This window comes from Alligator sinensis, unplaced genomic scaffold, assembly GCF_000455745.1.
Source record: "Alligator sinensis unplaced genomic scaffold, ASM45574v1 scaffold130_2, whole genome shotgun sequence".
NCBI lineage: Eukaryota > Metazoa > Chordata > Crocodylia > Alligatoridae > Alligator > Alligator sinensis.
Window position 1 is genome coordinate 1,314,331 of NW_005841913.1, and position 21,502 is coordinate 1,335,832.

The 21,502-nt window shown below is 40.7% G+C and overlaps 1 protein-coding gene across 1 annotated transcript in view; it reads right to left on the minus strand.

The window, feature by feature from the left end:
- NBAS (neuroblastoma amplified sequence) overlaps positions 1-21,502 on the minus strand; it is a 383,345-nt gene that overhangs the window by 116,638 nt on the left and 245,205 nt on the right. The window contains exons 41-43 of the mRNA XM_025198082.1: positions 13,667-13,896; positions 10,683-10,793; positions 2,788-3,038 (exon numbers count right to left, since the gene is read on the minus strand). Of these exons, the coding sequence (XP_025053867.1) occupies positions 2,788-3,038; positions 10,683-10,793; positions 13,667-13,896 (592 nt within the window). The remainder of the gene's footprint in view (positions 1-2,787; positions 3,039-10,682; positions 10,794-13,666; positions 13,897-21,502) is intronic.

Below are 21,502 nucleotides of genomic sequence, written 5' to 3' on the forward strand. Positions count from 1 at the left end.
AATCAACCTTCAGTACAGGGATGGGCAAAATGGTGGATCCAGCCGGCAGCTGTCCTCCCTTTCCTAGCAGCCCCCGCCCATGTCCCTGCAGTGGGTTTGCATCGAGTGGAGCAGCACTGTGACATTGTGGAGCCAGGGTTTCCATGAAGACCAGTCCCAGAAGTGCTGGCAGGGCGCCCAGCTGGGCAGGGAGCTGCTCTGGGGCTGGGATCTTGCAGTGGTGACAATGTGGTCTGAAGCCAGGGCAGAGCCATGATCTGCTGCCTGCAAGCCCCCACCCAAAGTATGTGGGCAATGGATCACAGCTGTGCCCCTAGATCATGCCGACGACAAGATCCCAGCTGCAGAGCAGCTCCCTGCCCAGCTGCACTCCCCACCAGTGCTGCTGGAGCCAGTCTCCTACTAATACAGCCCAGTAAGCTGTTAGCCTTCTTAGCAACAAGGGCACACTGCTGCCTCATATCCATCTTCTTGTCCACTCTAACCCCCAGGTCTTCTTCTGCAGAGCTGCTGCTTCACTAGTCAGTCTCCAGGCCGCAGTGCTGCATCGGATTCTTTTGCCTTAAGTGCAGGATTTTGTGCTTGCGTTTGTTGAACCTCATGAGATTTCTTTTGCCCATTCCTCCAATGAGTCTAGGTCGCTCTGAATCCTAGCCCTACCCTCCAGTGTATCTACTATACCTCCCAGCTTGCTGCCATTTGTGAACTTGCTAAGGGTGCATTCCATCCCATCTTCCAGATTGTTAATGAAGCTACTGAACAAAACCAGTCCCAGGGGTGACCCCTGGGCCACTCCACTTAATACCAGTTGCCAGCTAGACATTAAGTCATTGATTACTACCCATTAAGCCCAACAATTCAGCCAGCTTTCTATCCACTTTACAGTCCATTCATACTTCCTCAGCTTGCTTGCAAGAATGCTGTCAGAGATGGTATCAAACACATTGCTAAAGTCAAGGTATATTACGTTAACAGCTTCCCCTGCATCCAGAGCCAGTTATCTCACCACAGAAGGCAATCAGGCTGGTCAGGCTTGACTTGTCTTTGGTGAATCCATGCCAACTGTTTCTAATCATCTTCTCCTCCTCCTCCAACTGCTTAGAAATTGATTCTTTGAGGACCTGACTCCATGATTTTTCTGGGGACTGAGGTGAGGCTGACTGGTCTGTAGTTCCCTGGATTCTTCTTCTTCCCTTTCTTAAAGATGGGCACTATATTTGCCATTCTCCAGTCATCTGGGACCTCACCCTGATCACCACGAGTTTTCAAAGATACACATGACAATGGAGCTGCCAGGCGAAGCAGCCTGGCAGCTCCAAACCAGGCTGTTTAGCCCCTGTGGCCCCCAATCACTGCCTTTACAGAAAAGGCAGTCAGCTGCAGTGTTTGGAACTTTGGGTTCCAAACACTGCATTTTGGAACTTCCAAAATGAGGTAAAACACCTTTCTCGGGAACAGAACTGGATCCTAACTCCTTGAGTCAGGACTACAGAGATGATGGAAGGTGAGAAACTGAAAGGTTGGGTCTCAGAGTGGGAAGGAGAATTGGGTTCCCTTGTTGCTCTAGAAACCAAGCCTGGGAGGGCTTCAGGGGACTAAGAGCCCAACAAGGTCACAGAGGTCCAGAGGAAGTACCCCATGGAGGGCACTCTCAAGGCATCCAAAAAAAAGAAACACCTGGGAAAATTCTAGCTTTAGTAACTTAGCCTAGCACCCCATGGGAACTCTGGCAAAGGCAGGGATAATTTTCAGTTCACAATAATCTATTTCTTTTAACTCTGAAAACTAACTCTTCCTTTTTACAATCCTTGATTCATTAAAACATACTTTTCAACTCTGCAACAAATGTTTAAGTGTACAATAGGCATCAACATCCTATATTACACAGTGATCAGGTCCTTTCTGTGCACTAAATAATTTCCCCCCCAGCTTCATTCTCTGAAACACCCAAAAAATTTCTGTTGAAAATTTCCAATTCAGCCAGAGGCATGTATGTATTATTACAGAGCAAAGAGTTTGTTTGGCCAAGTTACAAGCAACTGAAACTAGAAACTTATAATGAGAAGTTGTAAGCAATCTTTATAATATAGCCAGTGTTACAAGGTTGAGTTATAAGTATAATTACATTAAAAATGGTTAGAAAGGGGAAATTAGTTATAATTTTATCTTCTTCTGTAGAAGCAAAAACTAATTTCAAGGGCAAAACATTTTTAAACATCCATTAAGCATATTTTCTTTAAAAAGCACACACCATTATGATATATTATGTCATTACAAGTTTGCAAGGTATACCAATAAGCAGAACACATTGTATATAGTTTTGAAAGAAAAAATACACTATATTTGGTTCTATCTTCAGTATGGTATTCTAGTAGGGTGTTTTGTTTATTTGTTTTAAAGAATCTATAACCAGTATTTCTGCAAAAAAGGACAAATAAGCTTTAATTATGCAAAGTAACATTTAATTTTTCTGTCTCTTTTTACAACTTAAAAACTTTAGCATATACTAGACTAGAAATATGAAACTATTGCTCTTAAATATTTTCATTAAGACATTTTGTCTTAGCTCGCCGATAAAGACTAATCTAACCTTCCAATAAATTAAAAATAATGTTAATTTTCCCATAAGGCATAAGACACTTATGAGGTCCCCGTGTCCATCAGATATGCTCATAACAGAGTAGCTAACAATTGTAAACTACAGAACATGACCCTGCTAATGGTTACAACACTAAATAAATTTGCAAAGTAAATAAGATATAAAGCATAAAGCCAAAAAACTCTTACCTGGTGCAACTACCTTGAATTTTTTCAGAAGCCGTATGTGTGTTTCAGGTTTAATAGCATGCTTTACAAATTCAGAACAACCACAGTTTTCAAGCAGAGTAAAGTAATAGAGCAACCGCTGGTGATCTATGCCTTCAACACTTGGGTAAACATATTTGGCCATATGTTCACATAAGGCTTCAGGACTTGTTTTCAAAGTCTCAAAGAGATTAAGACCTTGTGCTCTCTCTTCTATTTCTGTTGTAGACAGGCTGCGTTTAAAAGATAATGTCAAATATTAAAGGCTGGATACTTACTAGCCCTCTAATACACATTACATTTATGCCGTGATTAGCGTGTTAACTGTGCAGCCAAATTAAGGCACCATAAAATGGCAAACCAGCAACAAAAATGTGCTACCTACAAAAATGTTTGTAAACAGTTTGTTTACATGAAGTGTAGAATATTTTTATGGCTGGTTGTATAATTCCTTAAACTGAACATGTGGTAATTCCAGCCCAAGGGCTGACACTGTGCTCACTGCCAACTCCAGCCCTGGGACTGCAGTCGGGCTTAAACCAGCCTCGGTGTAGTCTGGGGGAAAAGCCAACTATCATCTGATTGTTGGCTCTGGGTCTGGACCTACCGCATGTTCAATTTAAGGCGCCATACACTGGGGATCAGATCCCACAGCACCTTTAAATGAACATGTGCCAGGGGCCTTAAGGTAAAAAATGCTTCTTGCATTTATATGTAGGGGAGGCAATACCTTTTTTTTCAACCGCCCCCACACAGAAATGTTTAATTTTGTTAGAATTCTGTAAGAGTGAATAGTGAATATTATTTCTTGTACTTAAGTATACAGAGTAAAAAAAATGGTCTCAAACATCTAAGAAATCCTTTGATACTTCCCACTCCTCCAAAAAGGAAAAGGGCTATGCTTTTTATACATTAATTTTAAGTATAATTTTTAGGCCGTCATATTAGTCACACCAGAAATCCTCAGACTTCTACCTTCTACGAGTGGATTTATTCCACTGACATAAGTGAAGGTATAAATTAGCTTTAAGTCATCACTTGCATGATAATTAACTCTTTTAATGGATTTCTTAGTCTCTTGCAAAAAAGCAGATCATCATTGAACAAATCTGTGGGTTTTTTTTATTTTTACAGTTGTAAGAAAATTAAGCTTTTACAATTTAAGACATTTTTAATAGCGTCTCATATTATGAAGTGCTATTTTTAAGCAGCAAAAGCATTTATTGTCTATAACATAAATGAATCACTGAAAAGCAACGCTAACATGTTTTCCAAGAGAGTAATCATCTTCCTATCACCCATGGTGGACTGCAGGTTTGAAGATTACTTATGGACTAACTGAGCAAACTCAGAGCAGTACAGTCCAACTCTATGTATAATCACTTAAAGCCCTTAATAAGCATAATATTACAGATTAAATCTGATTTTATTAATAACAGTTGCCCATTTTCCAATTTTAAAATGGAATTCTTTTTTGTATACTGTCTCTGTAGAAACAGTATGAAGATTTTTTTATATCAGATGATTTTCCTTTTATAGGCATTACAAAAAGAATCTTTCAAAAGGAAAATGAGGCCATACTTTTATTGTAATAATAGTTTCTACATTTGGTACATACCTGACAATAGTGACAAAAATGTTTATAGCAGTATTATCCACTTTGCTCTTACAAAGCTGTACTAACTCTACAGTGCTGGGGGTGGGGGGATTACTTTTGACAAGAAAGTGAGCTATTACTTATGAAGGAGAGTTAGTCTCTTTATAAAGTGTTCTATATATAAAGTTTACTGTGGATGTTGTCAGGAAAATGATTGTAGTCTGTTTGCACAGTTGGGCCCACAATGAAACTTGCTTAAATCTGCAGTTTGTTTAATTATCTTGTCAAGACAGATATGTGAATAAGTTAATTGACATGATAAATATTAAAATCTTCCTGCTCCTTAAATTATAATGTGCCTACACATTTTATAGATTTGTGCAATCAAGCACCCTTTTCAGTAGCTACTATAGAAAGGAGCAGTTTTCTTTCCCTTTAGAACTTCAAAGGTAATTTTAATGTATGTAATCACCACAAAGTCTAAATCAAAGCACAACAGAATACCATAGGATTATTTGCCATATATTAATCAAAGGAACGATTACTAGATTAGTATGTGTAAAGTATGTGAGCATTTTAAGATTCGGTCCAGGAAGTGGCTTATACAAATAGTGCATGTTGGAGTACCTCTTAGAATAAACTTGCCTTCATTTCAACATTAACAAACAATACAGTATGCATTATTAATACCATAATCCCCAAATTGAAATATATTGCAATAGCCACATGCTGTCAATCATCCTTAAAATGAGATCATGGTACAACAAAAGCTTGTTCTTGGGTGTCTTATGGTATTATACATCAAATTAAGATAAATTGTTGCATTTCATTTGGAAAAAGGACCTTATTTTATATTTTGCTGACTCTAGCCTCCTATGAATTCTAATTTGCAAATGACACAATGAAGAAAATGGTAGAAGCTGCAGCAAAGAACTTTTAAATTCTGGCCCCAGTGAAGCCACTGGGGGGCCTCTTCATTCACCTCAGTAGATCTACATTTTCATCCTGAGGGCCATATCAAATTCCGCCTCCTGGGTACCTAACTGAAATATATTGATGATCCTACTTCTCCCTTATCAAAAAAGATTTAAAAAACCCCCACGTTTTGTGACTTATTCTTAAAACTAAGATGAGGGCATGTTAGAAAAATGGATGTGCTAATGTTTTCCAGTAGAGGTGCACCATACATCAGTTCGATATTGGATCGGTACCAATATAAAGAAAATTTGCTGCATCGAATACTGGCCCAATGGGGCCAATAATTTGGCCGATAAATGCCCATGCTGTACACAGCCGCAGCATAGGACAGAGCAGAGCCGGCAGCATGGAGAGCTGCCTCCAGCTGGTAAGTTGGATGAGGAAGGGGGAGGGAAGGGATGCGGGGGGGGCAGATCCACGCCCCTGCAGTGAGGGAGGGAGGGGGCACTGCCCATGGAAGGCAGGAGCACAGGACAGAGGCGCAGCTCATGGAGGGAGGTGGCTCCCACTGCTGCTTGCATCCTGGGAGGGCGAGAGGGGGAGTGCCCCTCGATCTGCACAGGGTGGGCTGGAGCCGGCATAGTGTAGGGCCCTTCTCAACAGGGGTGGGCTCAGAGAGGGTGCTGCTGCAGTCACCCCAAATTTAGCTGTAGCTCTGATCCCAACCCTGCACTACCAGGCACAACCTAGCTCCATGTCCCACCTCCACCCACACTCTGGGAAGAGCCAGGACCGCGCCAGGCGGCTGGCAGCAGTGCAGTGCTGGGAGCGGAGCTGCGGTGAAATATGGGGGGGCTGTGACCCCCTTCCCAGCACCTGCTCTGAGCCCACCACTGCCGTGAAGAGCCCCACGCAGCACCAATTCGCCCACCTGCCCAGCGCAGATCTGGGGGTCATACTCCCCACCCGCCCTCTCAGGGTGCAAACAGCGGCAGGAGTTGCCCTCCACACAAGCTGCACCTCCATCCCATGCTCCCGCCCCCCAGGCAGTACCTGCCCCTGGTCCCTCCCTCCCTCACCTCAGGTGGCGTTGATCTGCCTCACCACACGCCTTCTCTCCCCCTCCCCTTCCATCACAACAGACTTAGCACCTGGAGGCAGCTGTATCAGATCAGTATCGGCCAATATGCCTCCTTAAATATTGGCTATCGGTATTAGCCCCAAAAATCTGTATTGGTGCACCCCTATTTTCCAGGTATTTTACATGGGTGGAAAAGGATTATATTTAAGCACCTAACAGGGAGAGCAGGATCTTCCCTTTTAATGTGTAATTTGTTTTAAGACACTGAATACATTTAATAAGGTTGCAACTTAAGCTTCTCTCTCTCAGGCTTTGAGAGAGAGAAAATCAGAATGGTACTGCATCTTCACATGCCTCCCCTCAGAATCTAGATGCCTCTCTCTTATGTTGTCTCATGCTTAATGAAACTGTAATTAACAAGTGCCGTTAGAAGAGGCACAGTACTACTAAAAGCTATGCTTGCTTACACATTTAAAACATAAAGCTAATATTTTTTAAAATTGAAACGAGCTTGGCTGTGACTGTCATGAGAGCAGATCAGAGTGCTCCTTTTTTGCTCTTTAAATAATTTACACTGGGCACATCTACATGTTTATTAATTTGCTTCAGGTAATGGGCATTAAATCTAGTACCTCTATTGTGAAGTACTAGAAAAATGAGCATTAGCTTATTTTAAAGAGCATTAGCAATAGAGCACTTTTTGTGAGGATTTAATGCACATTAAAATAGGCTAATGCACATTAAAGTGCATGTGTAGACGTGCTCACTGAGATCCTGAAATAATGAGGGTATGGGAACACAGTAATTGAACCTTTTCTAAATGTCACTGATGGGGAACTGCTTTACCTAGCCCAGCATTCCTCACAGTGGACAAGTGAGAGGGGAGGGCCTGAACCCATGCTTTGGGGTACCAGGCAGTAGATGATGTGCAGCTGGGGGAATTTTCATGTTTTTGGTTTCCTTTTGCATGAGTTCAATAAAATTCTATAACCTAAAACTGACAAGAGCCTGACTTGTAAGGCAGGTGCTCATGCTTTTGGTTCCCAGGGGCTGGGCAAACACAATGAGGAGATTCAGTCAAGTATGGAGTGGGGGCACATTGATTTTAAGATTGTTTTTTATTTAATAAAGCAATGAAAAGGAGCTCAATGATTAAAATTTGCCAACATAAGGGGGAAAAGGACATAGGGGTGGTAGATTTCTGGCTGTGTACTAGAATGGGCAATTGCATGCAGCAGTGGAAGGGGTGGAGTGAGGAGCAATGCAGTAATTGGACCACCCTATATTATGTGGTTCAAACATGAAAGTGAACTAGTTCACAGTGAATTGGTTCAAAACAGTACTGGATTTTCCATGGTAGTCAGCCATGTTAGTCTGAAGCCAAGCAGAAGGCTTGATAGAGAAGCACCTTATAGACTAACTAAATCAGAGATGCCCAAACTTTTGTGAGCTAGACCTCACTTTACCAGATGCTATAAAAGGATGTACACAGAACAAGCACAGATTTTCCAGGGACATTTTTTAACTATTCTGAGGGGCTTTAAGCAAGTTTAACAGATCTGTTCGCTTCAGGTTTAAAACATATTTAACTGTTCTAAGTGTTATGTATGACCAGGGGCCCATGACATATGAATGTACTATAAGGGTAAGTAGTATAGTTAATCACGGCTTCTGTTTCCCATCTTTAAAGTAGATAGCATTTGCCAGCCTCATAATTTTTTGTTGGTTTGAAGTGATAAGTAGCAGCAGCTCTGGTTTTAGAAATTATTTCCAGAAGCATGGCATATCAGAACCTGGCAGTGCATTCTACCCATGACCCCATTCCTTAACGCTGCTGTAAAGCATTTTGCTGAAAGATGATTTTGTAAAACAGTTGAATAGAACTATGGGGGTTAAAAGTATTAATACTACAATATTTACCAGTACTTGCTCATTAAATGGAGCCATGGAGAGATAACCATTGAGTCTGATTCTATATGGAACAGTTGAAGGTTACTGCATGTGTGTGTAAACACTATGTATGCAACTAGCTTAATGTAAGCCAAATGCTTCCCTAATACCATTTTATCATGAAAAGTGAATTATAATATAAACGTGTATCTACTGAGAGTGTAAATCTCCAATGACTAATTTCTGACAATAATAAAAAAAATCTTTTTACAAATATTAAAAATAGAGTAGAGTAATAGAGATGAAGGCTTGGAAGGAACCTCCAGAGGTCATCTAGTCCAACCACCTGCTTGAGGCAGGATCAACCTTATCCAAGCCATCCGACACAACTGTAATCTGAACTCTACATAAGATTATTCTCAACCCTGACACAACATAGACCTAATTTCCTAATCTGCCACAGGTAAGGCAGAGAAGACACAACAGCCAATGTCCTGCTTCTATTAAATGTTATCAATGTATGCTCAAGTGGTCCCAGGTAGAGGGCCATGCCCCTCACTACAGAGGGAGGAAAAATCCCCAACACTCAACAATCTGGCCATGCAGAAAATTCCTTCTTGACCCAAATATGGTGATTGGTCTGACCTTGAGCAGAGGGGCAAGATCCTCTAGCCAGGAACCTCTGGCTTTGCACCTAGCAGGAGAAATCGGCACACCTCATCTGACGTTCTTAGCCTTACGTTTAGCCAACACTCAATGCCTCTCGGGAGGCTTAAAAACACCCCGACACATACAGCAAAGAGGGAGGTGTGGGGGAACTACTAGCAAAGCCTAGAAGAATGGGGAATACCTATGGTAGAAAATTGGCATAACTACACTTAGATCATATTCAACCAGTGGATGTCCAACCTCTTCTTGAACACCTCCAATGATGGAGAGTCCACAGTTTCCCTAGGCAGTCTATTCCTCTGCCTCACTATTTTAATAGTGGAGAAGTTTTTCCAGATATACAAACTAAATTTCATTTGCTGCCACTTCAAGTCACTAGCCAGCATCCCCCTGTCTGCAGCAAGAGAAAAAAGCTGCTTTCCTTTTTTATGACAGCCCTTCAAGTATTTGATGACTGTTATCATGTCCCCTCTTAAATACATTTTCAATGAGCTGAACATGTTCCTTCAGCTTTTTCTCATATGACTTGGCTTCTAAGCCCTTGTTCATCTTTGTCACCCACCTCTGGACCTTCTCTAACTTCTCCACCTCCTTTTTAAAATGCAAATCCCAGCACAGCACACAATACTCCAGATGTGGCCTAACTAGTGCTGAGTAGACAGGCACCGTCGCCTCCCATGTCTTGCACCCAATGCTTCTATTGATGCAGCCCAAAACCGCATTCACCTTCTGTGAGGCTGCATCACACTGCATTCGTTTTAAACTGACATTAATACTGTACCAGTAGGCTATTTATATTTAGTAGCATTTGATGCATATAAACATTAGCAACATAAATACTGATAATACATTTTCTTGTACTTGTTATTATATGCTTTTTTCTGTTAGCAATGGATGTAGTAACCAATGGACCTTCATTTAATCCTATGGGTTATAGCAGGGCTGTCAAATTCCTAAGCCCCTGGGGGCTGTATGCTGTGTGGGCTGCACCAGGCACACCACACATATACTTCCCTCCCCACCTATAGCATGGTGAACAACCCTGATTCCCCGTTACTAACCCTGCCCCTGCCCCTTCCTCCCAACAAGGCCCTGGACTCATGCTCAGCTCCTCATGCTTATGCACTGCTCTGCTCCCTGGCGCAAAGGCAGGAAACGGCAGCTGGAGGAAGGAGTGGGAAACCTGGACACTCCAGCTGCTACTGTAGCCAGAGCACAATTTAGAACTGCTCAAAAACATATTTTCAAAATGTGACACATCAAGTAACGTCTCAGTCACTAACCAACTGCCACTCACATGAAATAATGTATTGGGATGTTGGAAGATTTTAAAACTTAGCTTGGGAAAAAATGCCCTGTGTTTTGAAGTGGGTGTCATGGCTTATGTAAAAATAAAAAGAACAAAAAAAAAAAAAAAAATTGAACTGCATATTGATTCAAAGTCCCAAAAGACTAGTAAAAACAGGAACGGTGCACCTGCAAGATTCTGGTTCCTTAAAGAGCCTGTTATACCTCCTGGTTTTCTTTTTTCATATTTTTTTTTTTTTTAGGTAATTAAGGAAGGCCGGATTTTCAATACTCTTTCATTTTAAATGGGCTATGTGAGAATACAGCAAATTTCAAAGCTAGTAATAAACAACAGCTCCTTCAGTTTGCCATGTTCGCTTGGAAGGGAATATACCCCATGGAAAAGAGCTGTAAATGAGTTCAGATGACACTTACCCACTGTCAGTGAATAGAAACTCCAGATGGGTCATATAAACTTCCCAAAGTGGAACACTGTAACGCTGAGCCAAAGAAAGAGCGATCTTGTATACATTTTCTTCTAGGGTTCTTGTTAAGAAAGAGCCAAGGAAAAAAGAGGAAGAACAAAAATAAAAAAAACTAATAATTGCATTACCCTGTTAAGAAATAACTCAATGAGGAAAACACTTCAGCTAGAAAAGGTACAGTTACTTAATGGAACATTTTCCCTCCTCAACTCAGATTAATGTTAATTTACTTGACTTAATCCCAGTAAATTCAAACACAAAAAATATAGCCTTCTTTAACTAGCTATACTCAACAAATAAGATTTCCTATAGATAAATGTACATTAAAATATTAGGGAGGAAATTTTCAGACATGTAGATAAGTTTAGCATTCAAACCTGTGGACTTTCAACTACCCATTGTTCCTTGGAAAATCTTCCTCTTGATTAATATTTATTTCAGAGTATAGAAGCTTGAGGTATTTATTGCAGTCTCTTACCAGGCATACAAACATTTAGACCCTTAGTCTTTAGACCAGTAGCCCTCAAACTGAGATGTGGAACACATGGCACTTACACCCCTTTTTGGCACTCTTTGAAAATTAAAATAATCTGAGTAATTCAGGCTGAGGCTCCACCAGAAATACATGGTTATTTACAATCACATTTTGAAAATCAGTCAGCAAGTATTTAATCCATTTAATGTGCTCCACTTTGATTCTGTCTCATCTAGTTTCTTAATCAAGATGTTATGTGGTATTAAAACCAATGCTTTACTGACATGTCAGTATATTATATAAATAAAGCATCCATCAAACTAGTCCATTGTACTAAAAAATTATATCAAGTTAGCATCACAGGATCCATTTTCCATAATTTCATGTTTATTTGTTCTATATTATTTATTTTGAAAAATCTTTTTAAATTGAGTTCTATATCAAGTGTCCCCTTATGTGCTCTGGATACATCTACACAAATGAACAATACACAATTTCTTCCATCACTGTCATGGGTGCCCAGTGCAAGAAAGGGCAAGAAAGAAGAAAAAAAACTCTAATTCTATATTGAATACATTTTTAATTTAAAATTAAAATCTGCCTGCAGGATAGCCTCTAAATGGTAAACAAATATGCAAGATATAAGTGACACCATTTTGTTTGTAAAGTAGTGCTAGAAAGCAAATTACACACATTAGCAGGAAGCTGTTTTTTAAACAAGATACCATCTTTTCTGAGTGTTAGTGTTCCTGCAAACAGTACTTATGGAGTGGTACAAAACATGAGGCATTTTATGATAATTCGAAAATAAGCGAGAAAAAATATGCTCCATAATTATGTTAAATTTGCACGTTATTTCCATCAGTATATGCAGATTAGGGGTCAATTGAGAAGATGAAAGCAAGGGAGCTGTGAACTGAACAACCAATTAATGGAATCTTTGCAATTGCCTAAAAAGGGAACAAACTGCACTGCGAAATCCAGCTTTTACTAGTTCTTCTACTTTGTGTTTATAATAATCTATATGCACTGTAAAAGGAACTGTCTTAAATTTCTCTTCATATCTAGTTTGTGTAGAGGCAAAGAGGAAAGTAGTTAAGCATGCTTCATCCAAAATAAAGAATCCTAAACATCTGCATATTGAATGTATTGCCCCAAATAAGAAAACAAAACATAATTGATCTGTCAGCATGCAATCAGCTCCTTGAGGAAGCAAATAAAGGACAGGCAATTTGAATAGAAAAATTAAGAGCAGCCTTAATGCAATCCATATGCAGTCTGTATGAAATCCGTATGCAGATAAAATGTTTATTGGTTGCAGCATAGTAAAGTTAGAGAAAAAGCTTCTGCACAGGACCCTTAGATAGTGATAGCATGCTTAACAGCATTACTTGGTGACCCTGTTCTATTAAAAATTCAGCCACAAGCCAAGTACAGGATAAAAGAGTACAGCTAGTTACGTATTTTCTTCACAAACTTTTTGCATAGTATAGGACAATTAAAAATGAAAAAGATCATATAACGTGCCTCTCAGGGTTACTCTACGTACTTTACTTGTTAGTAAGTATTAGAAATCTGGTATTAAGCTGCCAACGTTCTGATTGTAGCAGATGTTCTGATTTTCAGCAGCTGCCAAATGCCACTTGAAAACCTGCCCCCTTCCCAGGCTACCGATTCATGGGCTCCCCAAAGTGCAGGGGTGGGTAGGAAGCAGCCCTCTACTGCCCCCTGGCTGGAGAGCTTGTCTGTGAAGCTTTCCTGACTCAGGGCTGGGAGGTCTGTCCAGATTGGCTCCTGGGTTATTTTTCTACCCTAAGAAATTTCTTCTGGTAGAAATGAATGTCACTATGCAGCCTATGTAACCTGACATTTACTGTGGAGAAATCCAAAACTAGAGGTAAAGACGTTCTAGAATTTAAATTCAACAGTAAAATTGCCTGAGGAACTTTGAACAGCTGACAGTATTATGTTACTAATTCATGCTTTGAGATTTACCGTTAAGTACAGTTTATGAGATTTCAGGGGGGGAAAAAAGCACATAAATGTTTGCAATATATGCCAGCAAAAATGAAATAAATAAATCAAAGGTTTTATCTGTAACTTATTTAAATTTAACAATGGAAAATAAAGCCTTCTTGTTATGTTCTCCCATTAATAATGGTCTCCCTATTTTTATATGCTGCAAAATTGTAGTTAAAAAGCTCAGGTGACGGAAGCCTCCTTATTATTAAAATCCTCAATTTATTGATCCACTTGGCTAGAAAAACACTTTAGGTGACTAGAATGGCTGGAGGAAAATGACTGATTTATAGCAACATTGCAAAATAAATCTAAAGAGTAAGTAATAACTAAAAATACTTCTAAAGGTCAGTTCTGCTGAAAAAGTACTTTCTTGTATTTAATCTTAAATATTTCCACATAAGTAAAACAAAAGTGTTATCACAGCAGGCATTACTTACTCTGCTAAGCCTAGTATAGTTTCTCTCTTGTACTGTCCATCTGCTGTAAATCTCTGAACATCCACTCCTTTGCCAAGGCCTTGAAGAATTTGAGCCTGGGTGAAGTCTAGCAGTCGTTCATTGTAATAGTGCAACTGGTTGATCAAAGCTGCTATTTCTTCAGGCCAGTCTGCACAGTCACACTGAGTAACATGCTTCGTGACCATTTTAATTAGCTCTTTTGGATCAACCTGTAAAATCAATTAAAAAAACCCTCTCATTCTTAAAAACAATATTTAGTTGGTATTTGCTTTACATCACACATTTTGGTAAGTCAAGTGTACAAACTGGAAAGAAGCTCATTCAAAATTAGGTAGAACTCAAATACAATTAGGAAAATAACTACAAAGACTCATTCTTCTGAACCAAAGACTATTTCCAATATATTCTCACATTATTTTTGGTTTTGGAACAACATAACTATACCAAAATAAAGACTGGTTTAGAGTTTAAAAATAATCAATTTTCAGGTATTTAAAGGGCACACACTAATGTATTTAGGATCATTATCAAAGTTGCATTCAGAAAACAATGTCTGAGCAGATGCATCGCAGTTTGCATATTCTTAAGCAGCAATATGTAAAGTGCACATGCACTTTCAAAAATTTGGCCCCAAATACTATAATGCTGTCTGCATTAGGAATACAACAAATTCATCTAAAAATATTCACAAACTTTAACTGATGCAGAATTGACACAGTGAGCCACTTAACTACTGAGAGATAGCAACTTATGTGGTTTAACGTAACATCATTAAAGCACTCAACAGTTTGGGACAGGAAATTAATACAGTATTTATTTGAAATGGTAAAGGAACACACATTCCACGGGGAGACTCTAATTACCTAGGAATTTAAACATTATGCCATATTTTAACCAACTTCCCTTGAGAAAAGTTCCTTGTGATATTTAATGACTGAATACTTATGACTTTGATTTTATCTGTCTCAAAAAAGATGCCTCCAGCAATATAGTTCCCCAGCACAACACTATGGCTTTAGTTTGGGACAGACTTTAAGGGAAGAATGATACCTATATGATCACCATCACCTGTTCCTGCACCATCTTATTTATCCTTATTGAGATTTTAGGTACGAGCCAGGCCAAATGGGTCTAGCTTGCGGGAGGTAAAAATTGAAAACGTAAGATGATATGAGTACTTCTTATAACTACATTATTTTAAAAAAAATAGACATATAGTGAACAGCGTACTTCGGATGAGCATGTTTTACTTCCATTACAAAAAAATTAAATCTCACAGCAAACAATATTAAAAATGCTATGGGTTTGTTGTTGTTGTTTTTTTTTTTAATCTAAAAACTAAGCATCTCTTTAAGGCTTTAAAAATAGACATGCATTTGGAGGTTGTACACACAAAAATGCTTTTGCATCCTGAGAAGATCAGTACCTCTGCGTACAGATTAACGATTCTACTAGTCTCTTTTTCTAGTGCCTGGCTACAGTTGGGGATTGGATGCAGGTGAATCACTGGAAGGTGAATCCAGACGGCTTGATTTGGGGGCAGTATTGGGAGACATCATTCAATGAGTTCTGTCTCTCCGAGTCACTCAGATTCACAGCTTTGGGGTGTTCGTCAATCCTGTCCTGCACCTGGATCTTCAAGTTGAGATGGTATCTGGGAGTGCCTTTCACCAGCTCCAGCTGGTGAGTGCTACCCTTTGTTTCAGTTTAAATTCTGGCCGTTTGTGCCATCATTACCTCAAGTCTAGATACTACAATGCATTTTACGTGGGGCTGCCCTACAACTGGTTCAGAATGTGGCGGCACTCCATCTGATGTGCATTTGTATAGAGATTCCAAAATATTGCACTGCTTGGACCATAACCCTGACATCTATCATTTCTTTAACACTTCATGTGTGTGGGAAGGGGGAGGAAGGGGGCTTAGGCGGTGAGTATGCTGGGGTAGATATGTTAACGTTGTCAAGACTACTTCTATTTCCCCAACTCTATCTTGGAAATGGCGAAAGCATTTTGGCTTCAACTTTTCTGAAAGGGTACAACTTAAGGTAGTGATTAACTTGACAAAAAATGTAACCCAATTTCTTAATCTTTGGCAAAAGCTTCAGAAATTTAAAACACAGACTTATTAACAAGAAGCGACAGACAATAAACATTGTAACATGCTCCACCTACAAAAGTCAGTTGATATTAGTCCCTAACCATTCAAATAGTTGGCTTTATCTTTGGTAAGCTCCTTATAAAAAACTGGATTCACTGTGTATCCTGTACAGCACTGTGTACATTGTCTATGCTGAAATAATTTTAAGCAATACAACACGGTGTCTGCACTTCAAGTCGGATATTGAAAAATTGGAGACAGTTTAGAAGGGCCATGAGAATGATTAAGTGGGAAGACGAGCCTTAGAATGAAAGACTCTGGGAACTTAATTTATTTACTTTATCAAAAAGAAAGTTAAGGAGTGAATTAATTGCGATCTATAAAATATCTGTGTCATAAAAAGAAATCCAATAGCAAAGAGCTGTTCAATCTGGAAGACAAAAGTGTTCAATTTCCATTAGCTGGAATTCAGACTTGAAATAAAGCACACAATTGAAAGTGTGGTTTTTAGTAATGGGAAACAGGGACTGGTAGGTTCTCCATCACAATAAAATATCTATAAAATCAAAATTAAAAGTTCAGGGCTCCTGTACCCTTCCTTGGAAAAAAAAATATGCTCCAGTTGAAACATAGCTGTTGGTCTCTGATGCGGGAATTAATGCAGGGAAGTCCAATGGTCTGTGCTATGAAAGATCTAACTGAATGACCATAATGGTTTATTTTGGCTTTATATTCTATGGGAATATGAAACTACTTTCCCAATCGTGCCTGTCCAAAACATCCAGGGTAGGGCTTTACATGTTATATACCGATGCTGGTCCAAGAAAGTCTAAGGCGAGGATTTTTTTTGCAATATCTTTTCTTAGACCAACTATATAGCTGGAAGAGCTGTGTACAAGCACTTGATGACCTTTGGAAGGACACCTGATGCTTGAACGCTTGCACAACAACTCTCCCAACTATACAGTTGGTCTAATAAATATATCACAAAAATTCTTGCTTCTAGAAGTGTCCATGCAATTCTTGGGTGTTTTATTCCTTCTCTCCTCCACTATCCAACCACTATCTCCTTCTGCCATCTAAGTAGACTTTTATTAAATAAAACTGATATTACTGGTACAATATTTATCAGCCATTCAGGAAGAACTAAGTGGAAGGAATTAAAGTAAAAAAAAATAAAAAAAATTCAGTGTTATGCTTTGTAGGGATTATTAAAAATGAATAGAAACACAAGTTATGAAATTTATCTTCATGGTATAAATAAAAAATTCTGCAATCATATATAGTCTTGACAGTTAAAGAATACAAAAAAAGTATTAGGGTTACACTGTTAGTGAGATTCAGGAAGGCCTTAACTGATTTTAAATACAAAATCAATATGATGTGGTGAACTGATATCAGTTCATCACAATGAAGGTTGCATCATTGCCACACAGCTGACTGTTTACAACCACACTCATGTAATATATAGGCTCGTCAATGTTCTTAAAATAATCATAAGAACACTTAAAAAAATTTCTAGATGTGCTGCAAATAGACAAATGAGAACACTTTAAAGTTAGATAAGAGGCCTCACTCAATTTTTTCTTTCTAATGCTATATTAAAAAAAAAAAAAAAAAAAAAAAAGACCCAAGCACAAAACAATTTGTTGGCTTTACAGATTTTCCCAGACACTTGGGGACTGCAGATAAAAGTCCAACCCTCTTGCTTTCTTTTATCAGGTACGGCTTTTATGACAGATTGATATTTTAAGATGTGTTTAAACAATACAAGCTTTTCATCTTGATGTTCACTGCTTCCTGCCCACTTTGCTCTTGTGTTTCAAGGTTTGAGCAAAAGATCTGAGGAAGGGACTATGGTAGCTGAAAGTTTGTTTATGTCCACCCAACCATACGGTTGGTCCAATAAAATATATCACCCACAAAAATCCTTGCCAAGAGGTGGTATCTGGATTACAGGTAAATTTGCAGGTTGGTTGCTGATAAAAAAGGCAAGAAACAGGTCTACAGTCTGACCTTTTATTGCTTACACGTCAAAATACAAAAAAATACACACGATACCTTTGACAGCAGTACATAGATTGAGGCGGGCAAAATATGGCCCATGGGCCACATCTGGTCCACCAGATACTTTCATCCGGCCCAAAGTGCCCACCAACTAATTGTACCCCGCCTAGCCCTTCCACCCATGAGGGTGGGAGTGAGGCACCCATGTGTACACACCCCCAAACATACCCTATTGTGCCTTACTCCCATCCTTGTGGGCAGAAGGGTCTGGCCCGGTCATCACACAGCTTCTAGGGGGAGGGCTGCATGACTTCCTTGGGGTCCCACTCACTCTGGGTAGCACGTAGGGAAGTGTTGGGGTCGGGGTAAGGGTGGAGCTGCATATGGACAGGAGTGCAGTGTGGGGCTGGGGCTGATGGCAGCACAGAGCTGGGGTGGGCATGATGTAGGTGTCGGGGAGGGTAGAGGGGTATGGGAATGCCCTCACAGTTTGCCGGTTGTACACAACCCTGGTAGGTAGTGGCAGCAGCAGCAGCAGGCGGGGGTGCTCGTGCCTGGCACAGGAGGTGCTTCCCAGCAGCACATGGCTCCAGCCAGCGCTGCACATCTCAGCAAAGGGGCACAGCCCCCACATTGCCAGCACTTCCCACCATGCACGTGCAGTCCCTGCACTTGCATGCTATGGGAGGGAAGCTCCAGACACTGGAGCCAGCTACCTGCACAGCTCCCTGCCACACAGGTCCTGGGACTGCAAGGGAAGTTAAAGGGAGCCCTGGCCCCTGATTTCCCATGGACTCCCAGGACCTGCGCAGTAGGAAGTAGTGGCAGGGGGGGTGGGCCCCCGCCCGCGGCATCCCTCCCATGTTGCAGGTGTGTGGGGGCACAGCAGGGAGCACCCGCAGTAGAGACGGCCCACCAGGGGGTCCTCACTGTGATATGCAGCACTAGCTGATGCCATGCACCGCTGGGCCCCATGCCCCAAGCACCTCCGCCTGCTGTGCCATGGGGAGAGAGAGTGTGTGTGTGTGTGTGTGTGTGTGTGTGTGTGTGTGTGGGATCTCACACATCTCCACCCTCCCTCACACCTGCACTCTGCCCCCTCATATACAGAACCCAACATCACCTACTGCCCCCATACACAGCCACACCCCCTCACAATCCCCCCCCACACTCCCACCCCTCACCATACACACACACCCTACCAGACACACACACCCCTCCAACCAAACCCCCCCACAATATACCAGACTAAGAATTTATTTTTGAGTTATGTATTCACTGTGTATACAATGCACAAACACAAATCACGACAAAAATATTTTTCGTAATAAAATGAAAATATGTTATAGTAGGTGTTTGACTTTTATTGTATGATTTGTTTTTTCTGGTTCTAACATGGTAACCCCACCTCCCAAAAGGAGTATTTCTGGGGGGCGAAGGCAGGGACTTCTGGTGGAAACTTTCAGGAGTTAGGGGCAGGACTTCTGGTCCCAAGACAGCGACAAGGGGGCAGGGTAACTGTCAAGGGGCAAGGCTACACAGATGACCCTCAGAAGCTCACCAAATTTCGTTAAGCAGCCCTCCACCCGAAATAATTGTCTGCTCCAATATATATTCTTACCTATAGCAACGAGGGAGACTCAACAGTGAGGAGAAAACTGATATGCAGATTGGCAGCAGGTCTTGAATTTGCCAAGTTTTCAAAATTTCCCTCCAGCCTATACCCTGTATTTATAGATAGCTTATTTTAAATATTCTAATAAATGCTCTCTGAGATTGTTTTTATTTAAACGTCTTAGTTTCACTAAAATTTTTGGAACTAGACTGAACCAGATCTCTTGTGGGCCTGTAGGATGTCAATTAGTTGGGATCTGTCACCTTGGGAAAATAAAAGGAAGGGTTTCTTATCTCTTTTCCTTCACCTCTGTCAAATGATGCTCAAAACTGTTTTGTTTCTTTTTTAGTTTATGGTCTTCTCTGACAAGCCTGCTTTTTTCTTCTTCTTCTTCTTTTTTTTTTTTTTTTTACATCCAAGAAACTTAACAAAAGTATATTTATTATAGCAAAATAGCATCTAATACATTTGGGTTACATCAATCACTACTATTAAAGTTACAATATAAAAGATTTGGATTACTTAATGTATAATCTTCCCTTAAAGTATCTTCTTTCAGGCTGTGTGCTCTGTTTACTTGGATCTCATTACTGGTTTAGATGGACATGGTACTTTGCTGACCAAGCTGGTCATTTACAATCACTTAGAAATTGGCTTTGGGGCCTTCTGCATAGATGCACTTCTGCAGCTCGGCCTAGGTCCCTTGAAAATGACCACGGCTGGCAACAGAGTGAGCACTCAAGTTAAGGTAGGTCTCTGCTGCAGCCACTGCAATTTGTGTAGATATAGCTATGTGCTCTGTTTCTTCCCATGGTTGTAGCTTAATGTCAGCATCTACTTATTTTTAGGGCTGGTAGCTTATGAGCCCTGTGCTGCTGCTTCTACCCAGATGCACCCAAGTTACCTAACATAAACCTGTCTTGGGTACATCTATACTAGATGGAGTGTCTGTTGCATAGAAATACTTTTAGTTACTGCAGTGGTAACCATGACTACGCAGATGACAGGCAAATTGGGTTCAGCATTAGTTCCCCAAACAAATGATGATAAGGCAATCGGGATCCCATTGTCCTAGCTGTCCTTTCAGAAGTTTCTCCCTGACATTGTTCATATAGTAGATGAGCTATATTTCAAGCATGCCTATCAGTCCCTTTGGACTCTGTGAACTACTTTGAGTGACAGGATCTTTTTGAGACCAAAAGGAAAAAGGTAGTTTGGATGTTGGGCCTGTGAGTTTGTTTACTTTTTCTCACAGTTCCCTACCTGCAGAACAGTGAATAACTATAGAATAGTTAGAATAGAATAACTGTGAAAGTGATAGACTTTAGAAAAGCTGATTTCAATGAATTCAGGCGATTAGTCAAGGACGCACTGCAGAGTAGGAGTTTTGAAGTGATGGGAGCCCAAGAAGGGTGGCTGTGCCTTAACGAAACGATCCTTCGGAAACAAAGCGAAACGATCCCGATGCGAGGAAGAAGAGGGAAAGGGGCCAGGAGGCTTCCTTGGCTGACCAGAGAAATCCAGGGCAGCCTAAGGGCCAAAAGGGGAGCACATAAAAAGTGGAAACAAGGAGAGATCACCAAAGACGAATATACCTCCTCTGCTTGCGCTTGTAGGGAGGCAGTTAGACAGGCCAAAGCTACCATGGAGCTGAGGATGGCATCCCAAGTAAAGGACAACAAGAAATTGTTTTTTAGATATATAGGGAGTAAAAGGAAGGCCCAGGGAGAAATAGGACCCCTGCAAAATGGGCAGAAGCAATTGGTGACGGACAGGGGGGACAAGGCTGAACTCCTCAATGAGTTATTTGCCTCAGTGTTCCTAAGCGAGGGGCACGACAAGTCTCTCACTGGGGTTTTAGAGAGGCAGCAGCAAGGCACCAGACTACCATGCGTAGACCCCGAGATGGTGCAGAGTCACTTGGAAGAACTGACTGCCCTTAAGTCGGCAGGCACGGATGAGCTCCATCTGAGGGTGCTGAAGGCACTGGCCAACGTCACTGCAGAGCCACTGGCGGGAATATTTGAACGCTCGTGGCGCACGGGCAAAGTCCCGGAGGACTGGAAAAGGGCCAACGTGGTCCCCATTTTCAA